Consider the following 20,967-nt stretch of genomic DNA (forward strand, 5'->3'; position numbering starts at 1 on the left):
ATAAAAAAAACAGGAGAATAAATAAAAAATTATATAATAAACAATAAATAAATGTACAAAATGCAACAAAAAAAAAAGCAAAACAATTTTTTATTAAAAAATGACAAATTATATTTGAGACAACAAATTTCAGCTGGTGTATACAATCCATGCAAAGATGGCACTTCTTAAAGGTACAGCAGCAAAAGCAGGCCATAAAAATATGCTTCTGGCACAAAAACAACAAATTCCAGGGGGGAAAAAATCCTTGTGCACCTTTGTACTGACAAAGTTTGTCCTCCATCCAACCCTCTCTATCGTACGTGTATTAAATCTAAATACAGGCTACTCCTACTGCGTAAGACGAGTGGAAAACTCTGATGCAGAGCATGGGTGACTGGTTATTAGGTCACCGCATTGACATGTCACGGCTCTCCAAACACACATCAAGCTCAGGAAAATCTCTGATTCTGACACACACAGAAACATGAACAACAGGAAGTCCATCCTGCCGTGTCCTCAGGCCCTCACACCTCAAATTTCATCACAAACCTGAATGAATGAAGTTTATTTGCTCACAAACATACGTAACCAGCCAAGAACCGCAGGGATATTAGGTTGGGCATCACCATGGCAATGTTTGCATGTATTTTGCTATGAGCAACCGATTGCCAAATATGGAAGAAACATCCTGTGACCCCAGCTGTACAGGTGACAGTTTTGGTATTGAATGCATGCATAATCTATTTCCAGGATTTACACAAGCACTGGCACATAAAACAACAGCGACCGCGTGAGAAATCACATAAAAGCCACAAGCAACGCAGCCAGATGCATTTGGACCGGCTTCAAGAATGCCACAGGCCGGCTAAAGGTGTTTGGCACCAAACACAACCCTTATGAAACTACATCTTAATATTTAAGCCTCTGGAATCCGGAAATTCTCCAGATTTCTAAATCTTAATGAACCCAAGAATGCAAGTAATGGTGCAACTTCTCTCACACAGGACCAACTAAAGAAATCCAGCAGAGACGAGACAGATAATCGAGTAGGGATCAATAGACACTGGGTGGATGTTTGTTATCTCTTATCTGCTGAGAATGAATCATGTCAGCAGCTCTTTGACATGAGCACAAATACTTTTGGTTTATGATGCAACTCTGCAAACCAAAGATGTTGAGTAAGAGACGGCTGGGACGAGATAGAACAAAAGGTTGCTTATTATTCACTTCTATAGTAAATGAATACATTTATACTCGATTTATTAATATTTTACATTTATTTTACATTTATGTCATTTATTACATACTTATAAAATGTATAAATAAATAATGAATGATAAATTCAATAAATAATATTTATAAATACGAATATATATATTTTTATTTATGTTTTATGGATAAATATTATTATTTATTATGTATTGTTAATTATTAATAAGCAAATGTAAAATATATTCATATATATATATATATATATATATATATACACACACAGACATACTGTGACATTAACATTTTTTTGGGGGGATATGGTATCACAGTTATAGTATCTTTTGAAATATATCCTAGTAAAATAAAATCCATGCATTCCTTATAAATCCATAGAGCCATATAAATACCATGGTACATGATTTTTTTAGAATGCTTTAGCAGCACTGAGCTTTGTCTGATACCAACTTTGTAAGACAGAGAGAGCTATAACAACAAAAATACTAGTTTTTTTGCTTTTTACACGAACCATGGTAAAGTCACCGAACGCTTACAGAACACTAGAAATGCATGCGTTTCAGTACTATGGTATATATAAGATACCATCAGTGTGTGATGGTTGTTTATTTTAACACAAAAAATAACAATTACAGACACTAGAAATGTTAATTATAATGGTATTACATCTGGCTCAAAATGTAGTACCTTGCTGAGGCACACAGGGTTAATTCAGGGTGATTTGGCCACTTTCCCAGTCACCTCTATTACAAAAGTGACACAGTTTACCGGAGTGCATCATGCTGCATTGATACAAATTATTTCCAGGACACCACAGCACTCCTACAGTCATGTAACAAGGGTTAAACGTTCATCACAGACTCTTTGGTCCGGACTAGTGAGAAGACAGAAAGCACTGAACTAACTCACCGATGGACACGAGCTTTATATTCTCTCTGTCCAGGAACTCGAGCGCCACGGACACGTTCTCCAGCTTCATCTGTCTGAAGTTGGGTCTGGCGTGGTATTTTCTGTACATCTTCTTCTGGCTGAGCACCTCGAGGAGAGAGATGAGTCTGAGTCCATCGCTCAGGTCCAGCTGCAGGTCCGCGACGCGTTTGTTGACGCTCTTCAGGTGCTCGTTACACCAGCGCGTAAACGTGTTCTGCTGGATCTTCTTCCACGGCGCGTCGTCCGCCAGGTCTTTCTCTGTGACCGGCATGATGGTTTAATACTCGTATGATGTCTGGTTAATAACTCAGGATGTGTCTCGTGTGTCTGCGCGTTCGTGCGCTCCTGTATTCCTAGCGAGTTCTGTCTCGTGGACGCGCTTGTGCGCGCTATTAAATACGGCGCGCGGGTGACGCCACCTGCACAGCATAAACCCAACCTGCATTTCAACAGCATGTTATGTTACAGCCCTTTTCTCTCCTAGTAGCTCCTTCAAAATAAGTCCATGGCAAGAGGATAATTATATATATTAGGGATGCACTGATATAAAACATTTGGCCGATACCGATAACAATATTTTTTTTTCTATTTTATTTTAATTATGCTGGTTTTCGAATCATTTGAATCATTTGAGTCAGATCGCTACTTCAGAGCGGATTCAAGAATCATTTGAGTCAGATTGCGACTTCAGAGCGGGTTCGCGAATTATTTGAGTCATCTGAATCATTTTGCGTCATTTGAGTCAGATCGCGACTTCAGAGCGGGTTTACGAATCATTTGAATCATTTGAGTCAGATCGCTACTTCAGAGCGGATTCGCGAATCATTTGAGTCAGATCGCGACTTCAGAGCCGGTTCGCGAATCATTTGAGTCAGATCGCGACTTCAGAGCCGGTTCGCGAATCATTTGCGTCATTTGAGTCAGATCGGGACTTCATTGCGGGTTCGCGAATCATTTGAGTCAGATCGCGACTTCAGAGCGGGTTCGCGAATCATTTGAGTCAGATCGCGACTTCATAGCGGGTTCGCGAATCATTTGAGTCAGATCGCGACTTCATAGCGGGTTCGCGAATCATTTGAGTCAGATCGCGACTTCATAGCGGGTTCGCGAATCATTTGAGTCAGATCGCTACTTCAGAGCGGATCGTGAATCATTTGAGTCAGATCGCGACTTCAGAGCGGGTTCGCGAATCATTTGAGTCAGATCGCGACTTCATAGCGGGTTCGCGAATCATTTGAGTCAGATCGCTACTTCAGAGCGGATCGTGAATCATTTGAGTCAGATCGCGACTTCAGAGCCGGTTCGCGAATCATTTGCGTCATTAGAGTCAGATCGGGACTTCATAGCGGGTTCGCGAATCATTTGAGTCAGATCGCGACTTCATAGTGGGTTCGCGAATCATTTGAGTCAGATCGCGACTTCAGAGCGGGTTCGCGAATCATTTGAGTCAGATCGCGACTTCATAGCGGGTTCGCGAATCATTTGAGTCAGATCGCTACTTCAGATCGGGTTCGTGAATCATTTGAGTCAGATCGCGACTTCAGAGCCGGTTCGCGAATCATTTGAGTCAGATCGCGACTTCAGAGCAGGTTCGCGAATCATTTGTGTCATTTGAGTCAGATCGGGACTTCATAGCGGGTTCGCAGTAGCGGTTTTAGGCACGGGCGAACCGGGCAGCCGCCCGGGGCGTCATTTTTTCGGGACACATTGGGGGCGGCAGCACGAGTAGATAAACAAAAAATCCTCTGTGTCGCGAAGCGGTTTTTCGTCATTTATATCATTTCACTGTGTGTGGAATTGGCAAATTGGCGCTCCCTGCAGCTGCTGGCGCCCCTGCTTGCTGAAAATATCCACTGAAGCGTTGTGTTGTGCACCGACGGCGCCAGGGGGGGTCTTGGGGGGTCTCAAGACCCTGCCAAAAAATGCCTTGACCCCCCATTTGACCCCCCAGCCTCTTCCTGATTAAAAAATATATATACTCGGGATAAAGATCCAAAAATGTTTCTCTTAAAACTACGCAGAACAATAATAAATAATAATTATTTCGACATTTATTCATACACTGAACCGAGAACCGTTTCTGTCGGACGTGTCCGATTCGAGAACCGATGAGCTGATGATAACTGCGCATGCGTGATTCAGCGTGAAGCAGACTGACACAGAGCGCATCTGAACCGAGCTGATTCTTTTGGTGATTGATTCTGAACTGATTCTGTGCTAATGTTATAAGCGCGGGTAAACCAAAGGCTTGAATGAAGGGCAATCATCGCCAATGACGGCATTACATCGAGCGCAAAAGAACCGGTGAACCATTTTTCTTCAACTGGTTTATTTGATCGAATTGTCCGAAAGAACCGGTTCACTTGAGCACCTGCTCCTTTGCCCCTTAAGTGCCCTTTTGTCAAAGCATAATTTCCTCAATTTTTTTTTTGTAATAACATACACTTTTGTGAATGCCTGCCCACGCCCAATCATAATATTAGTACAATTTATTAATAATAATTTAGCCGTAAATAAAATGACCAACATGATGACCGTTCACCTGACTACGACCTCATCCAACCGGGAAGATTCCTCATGCTGCACGCGCATTTTTTAATTGCTAGAGGATATTTTCAACATCGTGGCAGCGGGTAAGTGGTGTTTCATTCTCAGCGAAGTGATTTTGGTGTTTATTTACTTATTATTATTTTACAAGAACGATGTGATGTGAGAACATGCAGATATGTTGCTGTGTGTAGAAGTAACACTAACGTGCTGTTTGAGGGAGAAAAGTTTCACAGGCATCGAGGGGTCTGGTCTTTTTTATGTTATTTGAATAAACTTTTATTATATTACAGTACTTATTTATTTTTAACACGTAAAAATAATTATCACAACACTGGTAAGGCTTATTCAGATTTTCTCATTCTCTGAATTATCATTATAAAAATAAAAACAATTCAGAAATGAATTAAAATATAATTATATTTTAAATGTGATGCAAATATTTTTTCTACAATAGCAACAGTGTTAACAACAGCAAGACCACTTTAGCCTGTAAACTCAATAATATCTATCTGGAAATAAATGTAAAAATATCAATGTCAATAAAAATGCATAATATACCTGACATGAAAGTGCAGTGTGAAGGATAAGAATAACAAATGTAGCCTGTCATTTGTTTACATTGCAAAGGTGTTTTTGTTGTTTGGTAGCAGAAATATGCAGTTATTAGCCATGTCCACTGTATTTTTTGTTGGTTTTCATGAGACCCCCCTTGAAAAGACCAGGACCCCCCATTGCCCCCCCAATCAAAATTGTCTGGAGCCGCCACTGGTGTTGTGAGAGAAGTGTAAGGGAGTGGGGCGAGAGGCGCGTGCGACATTTCACCTCTGGGTCTCTCTCAAATGGAACGGACAGGGCGGGGGTGGACGGGGACGGGGGATCCACACTAGTAATATAATTAATAATAGGCTAAAGTCAGTCACACACCCCGACTTTCTTCCAAATAACGCACATTTCATTCATAATGTTATAATACAGGCCTATATACAGGCCTATAGTTCCTGCAAATGAAACTAGGTAATACAAAACGATTATGCGGTCATCAAGGTGAATTGGTTTAGTCCTGACTTCTGGTCCTGAGTGACAGTTGGGGGGATGGGAAATCTGTTGATTGTCGAGTGCCAAATAAACAGAGATGGAGAAGAAAAGGTCAAAGCCAGGTGCCCAATTTCGGAAAAGAAGAAGAGGAGAAACGAGCAAAAGATAAAGGTATGCAACTATTGTCTCTGTATGATTACAGTATCCATTTCATGAATGAAGGGCTAATGTTAATTGATGGTGGGTATAACGTAACTCTTTGTTAGCATTTTTGCTATGATGCTTTAAAAGTGTGTCATGCGTATAATTTGAGGCAGTAACCTAATGGTACCTCCATGAAAAGTTAGATTGATATACAAATTTTGGCTGAAAAATATCCTGAAACCCAAAAAGTTTTTGTTTTTGCCTATACATATAATTTAAAGTCATTTTATTTTTTAAACAACTGAGTCCCAGTGACCATAGCATAACGTGAATAAAATATAATTTTTCAATGTATTTGTTTTACTATTTGTTTCTATGCTCTAAAAAATGTGATGACATGGGGGGAAAAATGAAATAAATAAATGTTGTTTTTTTTCGGGTCTAGGAGGATATAGCGTGTAATGACAGACATTTAGTGTGTAAGAGCATGTTTATGTAACCCTTCTATTATGTTTTGAGTCAATTTGACCCTAGGCTGTTTTAGCTTTATAAAACATTATCCTATGGTCTTTTGATTTCAAATGCAGTTAAATTGCAATTTCAGGGGCACTTCTAAAATATTTTGGAGCATCCTCTACCACTGGTCAGGATGAGCCAACCACCTCCTCCGCTACAAATATGTCTCCACAAATATCTGATATTGAGGATGAAGACCTCTTTGCCTCTACTTCTACCCAGCATGAGCTTTCAGGTGTGCATATCGTGTGTGTGTATGTGTGTGTGTGTGTGGGGGCTACAAGACAACTGCAATTTAATGTAATTTTAATATTTCTGATAATTTATGAGTAAGACTGTGTTTTTTCACTGCTATGTGTTTTGAGTAATATGCCAATATGCTGTCTGATAGAAATGCCTGGAGCTGAACCCCCACTGAGCCCCACTGGCCCTCACATCTGACTGACAGGATTCGGACTGAGCTGGTTCACAGAGGACCAAGTAAAGTGCCACCTGGCTTTGTTTTCCGTAGGAATGAGAGTAATGTGAGAAGTTGCCACCACTAATATTTTAAGAAGACATTAGTAAGTGGTGAAAAGATGGCAAGAAGTTGGCTGATTTCTTCAATTAAGAACAACAGCCTCTTTTGCTTCTGCTGTAAATTGTTTTCCAAGAGGAACATCAATTTAACAAGTGCAGGAATGGCAAATTGGAAACATGCATGCAATGATATCACATCATATGAAAACAGTTGTTATAACAAAATATTGCTGTTTGTGCAGAACTTTGTTTGCTATTTTTTGTGTGTGTGTGTGTGTGGGGGGGGGGGGGGGCGCTCGAAAGGGGTCTCGCCCAGGGTGTATTTCAATGTAGAACCGCCACTGCGGGTTCGTGAATCATTTGAGTCAGATCGCGACTTCAGAGCGGGTTCGTGAATCATTTGAGTCAGATCGCGACTTCAGAGCGGGTTCGTGAATCATTTGAGTCAGATCGCGACTTCAGAGCGGGTTCGCGAATCATTTGAGTCAGATCGCGACTTCATAGCGGGTTCGCGAATCATTTGAGTCAGATCACGACTTCAGATCGGGTTCGCGAATCATTTGAGTCAGATCACGACTTCAGAGCGGGTTCGGGAATCATTTGCGTCAGATCACGACTTCAGAGCGGGTTCGGGAATCATTTGCGTCATTTGAGTCCAGTGGCGGCTCTAGGGGGGGTCAGGGAGGGGCCAGTGTTTAACCAGAGGGGCACATTAAAAATGGCAACATATTTTATTTAAATGTAATGCAAATAAATACAAAAAGTAATTCTTGAAAAAATCTACACAGTAATTTTACACAATCTAAACATGTTAATAAAAACAAATTACTTTTAGTACTCTTATAAAATCCAATCAGGCAATCATACATTCCACAATTTAATATTTATATATGAATGTCAAGAATTCAGAAGTGTATATTTTTATAATGCTTACACTACACTACACAGAAATAATATACAATTAAATTATGCATCCCTAATATGTGTGTGTGTATATTTATATTAAACAAGTTAAATAAATATCAAATAGTAGAAAATAAGTAAATTCATACTAACTCCTTTGCACTTATCTGCAATGTTGCTTGTGTTCTGTAAAACACAATAAAAATTATAAAATTAAAAAAGAAAAAAAAATCTATATATACACTTTTATGTTTTGCTTAAATGATATTAAAGCATAAGCATACTATTGCTATTATCTTGCTCTGTTTGATTTTTCCTTAGAATTTTTATTTTCTTTTATTTTTTATTTTTTTACAAATAAATAATAACGAAGAAGAATGAAGCATAAACTCATTTCTAATTGTTATCTAGACAAATAACAAAAGATAATAAGGAAATAGAATGGACAAAAGCATCTAAGGCCACAATTATTATGTTAACCTAACATAGAACTATTTTTGCTGAAATAAAATATAATATATGGGGGAAAAAAGTGAAGTAAATGAAAATTAGAAATGTTAGCTTGGAAAACAACTGAAATAAGTTTAAGTTGAAGCACTAAAATTACTAACTTTACATTTTAATAAATATTTTTTTATTATATATTAAATATATTTAGAATTATAAATATATGAGTTTTCTCCTGAATCAGGTGAGAAATCTGCACAGATCAAAAACTGTTTACAAATAAAAACAGTTCAAAATGAATAGATTAAGATGAGAGAGACAACAGGAGATGAACTTTTTCAATGAAGGAAATATTATTATGGATTATGGACTCATGTTTGGACTTTCATTCTGACGGCACCCATTCACTGGTGATGCAATGCTGTTTCTCTATAGAGCTGATGAAGAAACAAACTCATCAATATGGTATGATCTAAGGGTCAGTAAATATTGTTCAGCAAATGTTTTGTGAACTATTCCTTTAAATAAAGACCAAAATAGATTTTGTAAGTAAATTTAAGTCGAGTTCGCTGCATGCAATATTTGTCCTGTAATGATTTTTCTCGGCTCTTTGTTAACTTTTAACCTCAGTGACGATGATGTTGGATGAAGGCGGCTGCAGTGACTGAAGCGATAGGATTTCTGTTACAATATTTCACCTTTCTGAGCTGAGTAAAGCGTCTAAGGCACAGATTACAGCCTCTGTCTGTCTGTCTGGACTCAAATCCACAGGCTGCTCCAAACCAGGGCCTTAGGCACGGCCCGACTCATCTGAGGATGATGTATTGTAGGACAAGCAGATTGCATGAGATCTCTGATAGAGCTGGCATCACATTTCCAGGTGCTTCTTCTGAATCATCAAGATGTCACTGTTAGAGATCAGCACTTATTCAGAGACACATACTTAACAATGAATCTGCACTTTTTACTGTACTGCATTATTTCTGAGATTCACAGAACGTATGAGCAATACTTTTTAAAGGATTTTCGTCTTGTGCCACTAAAATAGCCTTCAATATGTCCCATGTTCCTGCCACAGTTAGCTAATGAATGAATGAATAAGAAAATGCACATTTGTCATAAAGGCATGCATTTAATTTTAAAGTTTTAGAGTTTTAAAGCTGATTCTACAAAATGCTTTTTTTTTTCAGTAGTGATTTAAAAAAAAATGTAAATGCATGATTTGGAAGATCAATTTGTTTGCACTCTACCAGCAATAATAATACACACACACACACACACACACACAGGTCTACCTGTCTCATTCACCACAGGATGTTTCCTTTATATAGATATATATATATATCTGTAGTTTCAGTATGACTAAAATATACTTATTTATAGACACTGCTCGAGCATGTTCGGTTGGCTATGTATAGCTTAGCTGTTCAAATTCCCCTAAAATAAATAAATCAATAAATAAGTGCAACAGGAATATTATTAAACTGAGCACAAGAACAGAGCGCATGTGATTTTAAATCTCAAGTTTACACTCTCCTGACTTTCAGACAAAAGAACAATTCAGCAAAGTTATTCGAGACATTCCACACCTGACTGGACACAAGGAGATGTGTTTGAGAACGGAACACTTATAATCTTGTTCTGAGAACAAATATATATCTTGTAAACGCCAAAGACGCTTCATAATGCATATCTACAGAAATACAAACAGAAGTTTAATATATATATATAGATATATATATATCTATATATCTATATATATATATATATATATATATATATATATATATATATATATATATATATATATATATATATATATATATCGCTCGCCCGGGGCATTGGACACCATCATGCACAGATAGATGCGTTAACCAATTTCGACATAAACGTCTGAGAAAGATTCAGCGATGACAAAAGCTCGTACAAGCTCTGCTGATTCGTTCACAGTCACCGGTTTCTGAGTGCGCATTAATGTATGCGGTCCATAAGGTATGGCTTTGTGTGTACATGTGAATAAGGAGAGGCCACAAAAAGTTTGAGATCATGTTTAATGGAGCTCAAGTAATAAAGAATGAGATTTGTTATGCATTAACATCCGTCTGCATGGCGTAAAGCCATTACACTAATATTAATGTAAGAATAAGACTTTACTGGTTTTATTTTGTGTGAACATTTTGATACTTTTGGTTTGTACATTTGATGCAGCAGACTTTCAAGCAGTGTTTTTTAATTCATTTAATTTTTGAGGCTTGTTATTGGTCACCTGTGGTATTGATTTAGTATCGATACCGAGGTATTAGATTGTGGTATCGTACCGAAGCCAAAATTGTGGTATCGAGCCATCCCTACTCTGGATGTATACAGTTCTTGAAGGGTGGGCAGGGGAGCACCAATAATCCTTTCAGCAGTCCGAACAGTTCTCTGTAGTCTTCTGATGTCTGATTTTGTAGCTGAACCAAACCAGACAGTTATTCTGTCTGATTAAAGTGACAAAGGGCTCTCCTCAGTTTGTGGAGGAAGCAAACACGCTCCTGTGAGTTGAACGTAGTAATCGGATGTAGTAATTTTAGTCCAGTTCGAGTCCTTTTCCAGAGCTTCAGGTCTCTGCTTAAATATCAACAAGTGTTAACGCTGTGATCTTCCCTCTATTTGTAACATTCCTGTGAAAGATCAAGTTACATACTTAGGAATTTTAATTAATAAAGACCAAAAACCAAGATGCAAAATAAATGTTGACCCTTTAAGAGTGAAAACAAAAAGAAAACTTATTTGTCAATAAGAGGAAGAATTTTACTCTCTAAAGCCGAAGGATTGTCTCGACTGACTTATGCTGCTCTTTCCTTGGAGGTTGATAAAGGAACACTGAAAAAAAATTGATAGCATGTTAAACAATTTTGTTTGGAAAAATAAAACTCACTATATTAGGAAATCTGTTAATAATGAACCAAACTAAATGAGGGGGACTGGATTTTGTAGATTTTACTACCTTAAATAATACTTTTAAAATTAATTGGCTGAAGAATTTCCTTAAAAATCCCTCCTCACTTTGGAATATTATCCCTTATTATATTTTCTATAAAGTTGGTGGCCTAAATTTCCTTTTACTTTGTAATTATAATATTTAAAAAATCCCTGTCAAACTTTCTAATTTCCATGAGCAGATGCTCTTGGCCTGGTCCTTAATATACAAACTTTCAGAGAGAGATAATACCAATTCCTTACATAATACCTTATTGAGAAAGTATGGACTTTGCCTCATAGATATCTGCTTACCAACAAAGTAAAAGAAAGTTGCTGTTTTTGTCATTTTTCTTTAGAAGTCTTCATTCATTTATTTTGGCAATGCTCCTACACTGAAAAATTTTGGTCAGTTGAGTCAGATCGCGACTTCAGAGCGGGTTCGTGAATCATTTGAGTCAGATCGGGACTTCAGAGCGGTTCGTGAATCATTTGAGTCAGATCGCTAATTCAGAGCGGTTCGTGAATCATTTGAGTCAGATCGGGACTTCAGAGCGGTTCGTGAATCATTTGAGTCAGATCGCTACTTCAGAGCGGTTCGCGAATCATTTGAGTCACATCGCGACTTCAGAGCGGGTTCGCGAATCATTTGAGTCACATCGCGACTTCAGAGCGGGTTCGCGAATCATTTGAGTCAGATCGCGACTTCAGAGCGGGCTCGGGAATCATTTGAGTCAGATCGCGACTTCAGAGCGGGTTCGGGAATCATTTGAGTCAGATCGCGACTTCAGAGCGGGTTCGGGAATCATTTGAGTCAGATCGCGACTTCAGAGCGGGTTCGCGAATCATTCGAGTCAGATCGCGACTTCAGAGCGGGTTCGGGAATCATTCGAGTCAGATCGCGACTTCAGAGCCGGTTCGCGAATCATTTGCGTAATTTGAGTCAGATCGCGACAGAGAGGGTTCCCGAATCATTTAAGTCAGATCGCGACTTCACAGCAGGAGGGCAGGGTTTCATATTTTTTTGAAGCACCCCTCGGCGCTGCCATTGGATAGCGGACACCCACCTGCTGTTAGCATTCCATTGACTCCCATTGATTTTGGCGTCACCTTGACAGTGAATAACTTTGCATCTGAGGCATTTAAAGACTCCATTTGTCCATTCATTATTTCCAAAGAAATACGAAAAATGTATAAAAGGCCTCATTACCTTGTATCTTACGTTGTGGCCACATAGAAGCAATTTTTGTAAAAAATAGGCTAACGATTGCTTCATAACCTCTCGCACAGTAATGAAATTACCATATGGACAGGAGGAGGCAATCTTTTATGGCATACTGTCATGACTGTTGAGACATTTACGTCAAGTTCAGTTTGAGTGCAGTATGCTCGATCCCCAGGAAGTGCGTGCTTCTAATTGTCTTCACTTGTCTCCGTTGAATCCAATGGGGTCGCTTACGTCGGGAACATGGAAACATTTGGATTCGTGCTGAAAGAGAGAGGTATAGACATCAGCTTCACCTTAGATTAATTTGTTTTTGGATTTACGTTTTTATAGCCTAAACTAATAACTGTTTTTAAATATTTTGCTTTAAACTACAGGCATTTTAGCCTTTATTACTTCGATAGGGCTAATAAAATGCGACGTGAGCCGCGACTTTTTTTTTTTTCCTTTTACTCTCAAAACGCAATCGTATGTGTTTTTTTTTCCTTTTAACAATGCAGCAAACATTTTTAAATATCTATCTTTTTTTTTTTTTAGTAGCTTACATTTGGCCAAAATCTAGAAATGATGATGCTGTAGCCTATTGGCTGTGACTAGCGTTAGATCTATATTTTTTCCTTTTCTTTTTGAGTAAAGAAAACTCTATACTTTATTATTATTATTATATTATTAGGCAAATAATATTGTTTTTTAATAATAACGTTATTAACCGGTATTTCTTCCACCCGAGCCGGTTTCGGAACGGTAATAATATCAGAGGAATGCAGAACAGAAACGTTAAAATCACACCATAACAAATGTTTTAAACGGTTTCAAGAAATGAGAGGTATATATTCACTTTGTTTCGCAGTTTGCAATATCAAGCAGCATTAAGGACTGTTTTTGTAATAACTATAAGCTAAAGACACCAGAAGCCACACACATACAATATGCCGGCGATTGCTTGCTTGCAAAAAACATAAATCCATACAGAAAACTTACATTTTATATGCATGTATATATATTTTTAAAAAAACGATTCAGTTGATGCCCCGAAAAGACTCAAACTAGTCATGGAAAGTGAAGTTGTTTTATTGAAGTCATGCACATCACACTTGTTAGTGCAGATACCCTTTATCTGTATTCCAGAAGCTCGTGTTATATCATTCTCTTTACAAAATAGAATTTTGACAATTAACTATCTTTGTTGTTCAAAACAAAAGTGTAATTCTGAGCACTTAGTTCAAGAAGAAAAAAAAACACCTCAAAAACAATATTTAGGAATTCCAACTATATCAGGCAGTGTATATATCTGTACTCTACTGACTTTGTAGGCAGTGGGTGACCGGTTTAAAGAGATCTTTAGCTTTTAGGTTTAGCTTTGAATTAAAAACTTAAAAAGACTTGAGACACTTTATTCCTATGAACTGACAGAGAATGAAAAAACTAAAAAATACAAACTTGATGCTTGCAAAAAGCAGCCTCGATAGGTTCAGCAACCCTGTTTAAATTTACTAAACCTTTTATCTAAGGTTTGTTGCTGTTAACGAGTTCCAAAAATTTCATTTGCAAATGAAATTCATTTTTGCAAATAAAAAAAATAATAAAAAACCTTCCATTCCGAATAAAATGAAAACTGCATGTTCAAGACAAATTAAAGCTACAAATGCATCTATAAAACTAAATGAAAATGACCTCTAACGGAGAGCTGGTATCTCAATTAAGAGGAAGAGACAGGGCCAAGGCATCATATCCTAAAAACTGGCTTCAGCAGCAAATTAGATGTGACCGAAATCATTTATATCCAATGTTTATTTTGTGACTATAACATATTTACACACAAACATTCATACATACATATTTACAAACGGCCTGTGAGCATTCTTCCAACGTGAAGGACGATGTTCCAAACGGATTTTAGAAATAAAACATTACATCATGCTTTCGATGCAAGAGATCGGTTTAAAGCTATCCCTTCTGTGCTACAAGCTTTGCTTTTTTGCATTCATAGTCAAATCCATGTTGAAGTGTTCAATGGATTTTTGTTGCAGTGTGTCTTTCCAGTAAAACAAAAAAAGATGCAAAAACAAATCCTCGACACGTTGAACCAGATGAGTTGGGCTTTTTTGCTCCACGACTGTTTATTTACAGCACAGCAGACAAATGTGAACCACACACCAAACACAGCATTGGTTAATTCATCTTCCTGGAGTCTCAAAGCAACTTGCACATCCACATTTTAACAACCCATTCCCGTTCACCCTTAAAATAACTCTCTCTCACCCGAGAGTTGATTTGTGACTCTTTCACCCATTAACCCCATTCATTTTAAAGCCTTTGCATCTAATTTCATTCAGTAAGAACTAACTTATGTTACAGGTAAGGCAGCAGAATCCCAGAGCCTTTTTCAGGAGGTACTGTAGGAGTTTTAGTACTGAAACGATGGAAAGTGCTCTATCTCATCCAAACAGCAGGACAGTGTGTTGGTAAGAAGCTACTTTTGTTTTCGTTTTCCGTTATCGGTTTGACACTGACCGTAATCCTAACATGTCAAGAACGTCGAATTTGAAAACCACCTAGATACTTGTAGTGTCTCTGACGTGAACATTTGCTTACACAAGGTACAATAGAAACAGCCATAGAGAACAACAACAACATCACTGTGCTAGAAGCATGTCGGCTTGAACACAATAACAGCACAGACGATGTGAAATTGACTTTTTTTCCATTTGAATTGATGATGCGCTGCATGAGTGGCACTTCAATGTGAACTAGTCCTAGTAATATTTAAAATAGGCACTTCGCCCCTCTGTGCCCTAGATTCAGATTCTGATTTGGTTTGTACATCTAACTGGATTACCACAAGTGACATGGCAAACCACAAGAAGAGTCCAAGAAACAAAAACTTGCTAAACAAAACGGTAGACCTAGTTTAGGCCATTTTAATAATTCAAATTCCCATCCGAGTGACAAAAATGCTGATAGATTATTTATTCTATAATATGCATTACACAACTTTATTCCCTCTTTTTGTTTTCTATACTATATACATTTGCATTTTACACAGACATTGGGACTGTATTGTCCAAACGAGGTATTACGTTCAGGTTTAGACTGTGTTGGCTAAAGCTGACACTGGGATTGGACAGAGGGCGGAGCTAGGTGGTAGAGACGAGTGTTCTGATTGGTTCTCAGGAGGAGCTCTTGGACAAGTTGGGATAAATCACCACTGCTGTCACTGCAAGCACGGCTGCAACCACCGTTATCCAGGGCATCCAACCGCTCTGAAACAAGGAGGATGAGAAAAACAACAGCAGTGGAATTAATAAAGGTTATTTAAGATGCACCAGAGCAACCAGGACAGAAGCGCTGGAGACTGGAGCTAAAGAGACAGAGAGAGAGACCTGGGAGATAGTGAGAGACAAAGAGTTGCAAGAGAAATACCAAACACACACACACGAAAAAAGGGATAGAAAGAGAGAGAAGATAGGTAAAGCAGATATTTAAGTAAAACTGGGAGAGCCAGTTACCCCACAGGAGTTATAAAACAAATAAAAGGGGGAAAAAAACATCTTTCTTCAAACTCAAAGAAATAAGAGCTGTATTTAAAGGAACGGTTCAAAAATGAGTGTTGTTTCAAACCTGTATAACTTTCTACTTTTTCTACTGTGGGACACAAAAGGAGTATTTTAGCAGAATTTTTAATGCTGTTTTTTTCCACTGACCAAAAAATGGAATACTAATAATAATTTATCTTTAATATATAATAAAAAAAATATAAGTTTTCTTTTGAAATATAAAAATCATATAAATAAATGCATTACTACTGAAAGAGTTGTACTGTAAAATAAAGTATTTAATGATGATCAAATATTTTACAAAATAATAATAATCATTTATTATAAATTTATTCAATATAATACATTATAATAATAAAAAAAACTATATTTATATTATATTAAAACAAAAATAATCTTTTTTATCTTTTTATGTTTTTATCTTAATCTTTAAATCTTGGAGATTTTCTATTTATTGGTTTAATTTTGAAAATAAAACTGGAATAAGCAATTTTGTTCCTCTGATTTATGAAATTTACACTGGCCATACTTTCTGTAAACAAAAAGTATAAAAACTAAAATCTCATCCAAAAAATAGGGAACAAGCAGTGTTTATGAATAAGAACCAGTGCCACAGATGGCAAAATGTGCCTTAATGTGCAAAAGCATTAATAAGCAACATCGGTTTATTCCTTCATTGCATGGAAATGAGCAGCATGCACATTCATCAAAACCTCTTCTTTAGTGTTCTCTGAATGATACTAAGTCATACAGGTTTGAAACAACATCAGGGGGAATACATGATGACAGGATGTTTACTTTTGGATGAAATATGCCTAAGTTGAAGAATAGCAAAAGCAAGATGACATAATGACCAAAACGCAACCACAACAGAACAAAAAAAGAAAATAGCATCCAAAATCCACAAATGCAGAGATTTATATGACCATTACAGTGATCCAAGCAAGACCAGACAGTTAATGTGTTTGGTTAGTAGTTGGTGATTCTGGGTGGAGTTCCCACATGTTGCCAAGCACCGAAAAGGGATTTTGGTGCGAAGCGGGTGCAGAGATGACGGATGAGAGTTTGCCATGCACAGGTCGTATATACACGTGATGATATATACAGAGACACACAAACAGACTCAACAGGAGCGTGTGTACCTTTCTACCACAACTGGGCGAAGCACCAATACAGCAAAGCCAGGAACAGACCGATGGAAATGGCTTGGACAGGCTGCAATATGGATGGCTAGAGGAGGGAAGGGATATTACAAATAAAACAAAAAAATCAATCTTCAAACTATTCAACGGAAATCAGGCTGGGGAGTCGAACAACTACAACAAACATACACACATATACAAACAAGAACGGCCAAATAAAGGGGTGTGGTGGGAGGGGACATCGATAAATCAACTAACAAAACAAAAAAACAGTCTTAAGTGTCAATTTTTCAAAATTGAAAGCTGAATAAATAATCTTTTTCATTGATGTATGGTTTGTAAGGATCGTACAATATTTGGCAGAGATACTTAAGACTGCTTTTGTGCCCCAGGGTCACAAATATCAAACGCCCCAGAACCACAAACAGATTTAAACATCCAGAAGCAGGACAGTGGTTCAAGGCTTTAATAAATCAAATAAATTGAATTAAAAGAACTATTTATCTACAATATATCGGTGTTAAATTAAAATCAACGAAACATGAAGGGATTGTGACTGCAATTAGCAGCGGAAGGGATCGTAATGAGGGAACTGTGGGATTAATAAGGTGATAACTACAGTTTTGTGTAGCACATTTGAAAAAACTAAAAGTGCACAAAGAGAGAAACAAAGTAAAATAAAATAAAAAGTAAATATTCTTCTCTTGGGTGAACCTGAAAATGAAAAATCTCAAGTCTTTGAGTGTTTAATAAATATATAACTTAATGAGCTCATAAAAAAACAATATCCAATGAAAGCTAGTGTATTTTAGCTATAGCTTTCAGGGTCTTACAGAACATCTGAATGCACCTATGATGCCTACAAATGCTGAATCGCAAATAATATTTGCTAATGACTCACAAAATCATGCCAGATATTTTTTTCCAAAGTTGTGTAAAACAGTAAGATAAATGACTAGTTGTTGACAATCACACTAACTGGTGTAATGTAGGCAACAGCTAATTCACTGGAGTTAGATCTTCATGCTTGCTGAGGTTTTGTGCTGATGTGTGCTGGCTGTGAGACTCACATTGCTGCCCTTCTCCTGCAGGAGCTTGAGGTTGACCTTGCACTGCTCCAGCTCGTCGTTGATGGAGCGTTTCTCCTGCTCCGTCTGCTCATACTGCTGCCGGAGATCTGAGAGCAGATTCTGAGTCTCGTCGTACTGGAGAGAAACAGAGAGGTTGTGCAATCATTGCACCAAAAAAAAAAAACTTTTTTTTATTTATTTATTTTTTTTTAAATAGACTCATCTGCTCACCAAAGAAGTATTTATTTGATTAAAAATAAATATTTAAATAAAAAAATAAAAATTTTGACAGAAAAAGGTGTTAAATTGTGAAATATTATAACTGTATAAAATCTATTTTATATTGTAATTTATTCCTGTGATGCACAGCTGTATTTTCAGCATCATTCCTCCAGTCTTTAGTGTCACATGATCTTCAGAAATCATTCTCACATAGTGATTTACTACAAGAAACATTTTCATTTCCTACTGTATAATGAAATCAGTTCTGCTGCTTTATGTTTTTGTATTTCAGGATTCAATCATTTTAATGCAACCTTGCTGAATGTGTTTATGGTTTTCAATAAAAGGTCTTGGTCTGCTCGTACCTCCTTCTGCAGGTCTCTGGTGTGGCTTTCAGCTCGAGCCAGCTGGATCTTCAGTTTGCTAGCGTCCTGTAGGTGCTGGTCTTGTATCGAGCCCAGTTTGTTCTCCAGGTCACCCTGGGATTTCTCCAGAGCGTTTAGGCTGCTGCTCAACGTCACGCTCCGCTCTCTGGAGCTGAGAAACAACGACAGGAAAAATAAAGTCAAATACATTTACCTTTTTTTACATTCTGTGGAGTTTTCAGAATGGAATGAATTTGTGTCACGGAAAAGAATGCTGTAGAACATTCCTAATGATGATGTGATGCTTTAGGGCAGATGAGCTCATAGCGGTAACTTATAAAATGATAACTTCAGTACAGAGACGTGCACACACTGCCAAGGGTGGAGGTTAAGTTCAAGACAAAGGTACTTAAATATTACAATGGTAACCAGTTGTTTAAAAAAGTATTATTGGAGAAGTCTTTTGTAAATACAAAGAGATGCACTTGTGTAATATGATGATTCAAACATTCTTCATTTAAGAGAGCAGGTGTGGAATCAGACATTGTACTCGAACACATTTAAACCTAGTGACTCATGTTTGCTGTGTGCAATGATCTAAAGGACACACCCACCTGTCGAGCTCTTGCTCTAGTCTGTGGAGTTTCTGCTTGAGTGTAGTCTTCTCAGCCCGCAGACCGTCACATTCATTCTGCAGACCAGAGCATTCGGCCTGAAGCTTCTCCAATTCACCTGACACAGAGACACAGAGAGGAAAACCTCATTATAAAACTGATTCCCCTCCACTCACAGCCAAAGACACTTCAATACACAATGCATTTAAGTGTAAACATTGGTCAGTTCATTAGGATTTTTTGTATTTTTATACACCTAATATAAGTATAAGCAGCATCAGTCCAAAAATACGTCATTATGAGGAAAAACACATAAGTCGCACTGGACTACAAGTCGCATTTATTTAGAACCAAGAACCAAGAGAAAACATTACCGTCTACAGCCACGAGAGGGAGCTCTATGTTTACAGTGTAGACTAGAGGAGCATAGAGCGCCCTCTGGAGGCTGTAGACGGTAATGTTTCCTCTTGGTTCATGTCTCTTAGTTCATTTCTCTTGGTTCACGTCAAATTAATTTTGATAAATAAGTCGCACCTAACTATAAATCGCAGGACCAGCCAAACTATGACAAAAAAAGTGCGACTTATAGTCTGGAAAATACGGTATAGGTATTTTTTTTTTAATTTTTAATTTTTTTTTTTTTTTTTACACACCTACATGCATGCATATATATATATATATATATATATATATATATTTTTTTTTATATATATTTAAATATGTATTATAGATATAACTATATGATTTAAGGTGACAACACAATGTTAAAACAAAATCATATTGATAGTTATTGTTAAAAAACAGGTTAATTGAACATCCTTTCTTTTGCTGGAGTTTGTCTGTGAGCAGATTTTTGTTTCAGATTGGATTTTTTAATAAAAATCACTAGCATTAATTTATCCCGTCATGTTTAGTTTTACTGGTTGAGATTCTGTGTAGCCTAAAATGGTTTTAAAAGATCTCAGAAGCACGGTCAAAACCTCTTTTATGCACATTTTTCCTGTGAAAAACAAAACAAGGATCCAATAAATAATAAATAAACCCAGCAGGATGGACGATAATAAAACTGTTTCCGTGACTCTGGACGACACATTAAAGAGGACCTGGAGAGAAAGACCCTGGTGAAATTAATTCCACATGTGTGCCTTCTCAATATGAAGAAATCAGTCTTGTGAAATGCAGGCTTAAAGGAACAAAGGAAATTTGAATAATTAAAAAAAAAAAAAAACACACTGTTTTGATAGCAGAGTGTAATGCATGTGTGTTGTGGCTGTCAATACTGTGGAGAAATATATATATATATATTTTTTTTTCAATCTTTGAACTTACACTATCATATCATCAAAATTGTGTGTTAAAGTTTGAGGTAAAATAGTGAAAAAATATTAACATTTAAAATAGATGTTTTCCACTTGAATATATTTTCAAATGTAATTTATTTCTGTGATGCACAGCTGAATTTTCAGCATCATTCCTCCAGTCTTGTGTGTCAGATGATCCTTGCTCCATTTGCTGGTAAAGAAACATTTCTGACTATTATCAACACTGCTTCATAATT

The 20,967-nt window shown here is 37.2% G+C and overlaps 2 protein-coding genes across 8 annotated transcripts in view; both read right to left on the reverse strand.

The window, feature by feature from the left end:
- LOC113055439 (filamin-B-like) overlaps window positions 1-2,562 on the reverse strand; it is a 78,901-nt gene extending 76,339 nt beyond the window's left edge. The window contains exon 1 of one of the 2 annotated variants that reach the window (XM_026221747.1): window positions 2,119-2,562. In XM_026221747.1, coding sequence (XP_026077532.1) covers window positions 2,119-2,410 — 292 coding nt within the window. In that variant the 5' untranslated portion in view covers window positions 2,411-2,562. The remainder of the gene's footprint in view (window positions 1-2,118) is intronic. The other variant, XM_026221748.1, reaches the window with a different exon arrangement.
- A 10,932-nt stretch (window positions 2,563-13,494) lies between these two features.
- Window positions 13,495-20,967, reverse strand: part of LOC113055440 (sarcolemmal membrane-associated protein-like) — a 48,568-nt gene continuing 41,095 nt past the window's right edge. For 4 of the 6 annotated variants that reach the window (XM_026221754.1, XM_026221751.1, XM_026221749.1 and 1 more), the window contains 4 exons: window positions 19,410-19,527; window positions 18,796-18,967; window positions 18,209-18,343; window positions 13,495-15,702 (listed from right to left, as the gene is read on the reverse strand). In XM_026221754.1, coding sequence (XP_026077539.1) covers window positions 15,610-15,702; window positions 18,209-18,343; window positions 18,796-18,967; window positions 19,410-19,527 — 518 coding nt within the window. In that variant the 3' untranslated portion in view covers window positions 13,495-15,609. Of the gene's footprint in view, window positions 15,703-17,138; window positions 17,227-18,208; window positions 18,344-18,795; window positions 18,968-19,409; window positions 19,528-20,967 lie in introns of all 6 variants that reach the window. The other 2 variants (XM_026221752.1, XM_026221750.1) reach the window with 1 other exon arrangement.

Source organism: Carassius auratus, chromosome 36 (genome assembly GCF_003368295.1).
Source record: "Carassius auratus strain Wakin chromosome 36, ASM336829v1, whole genome shotgun sequence".
Taxonomy (NCBI): Eukaryota; Metazoa; Chordata; class Actinopteri; order Cypriniformes; family Cyprinidae; genus Carassius; species Carassius auratus.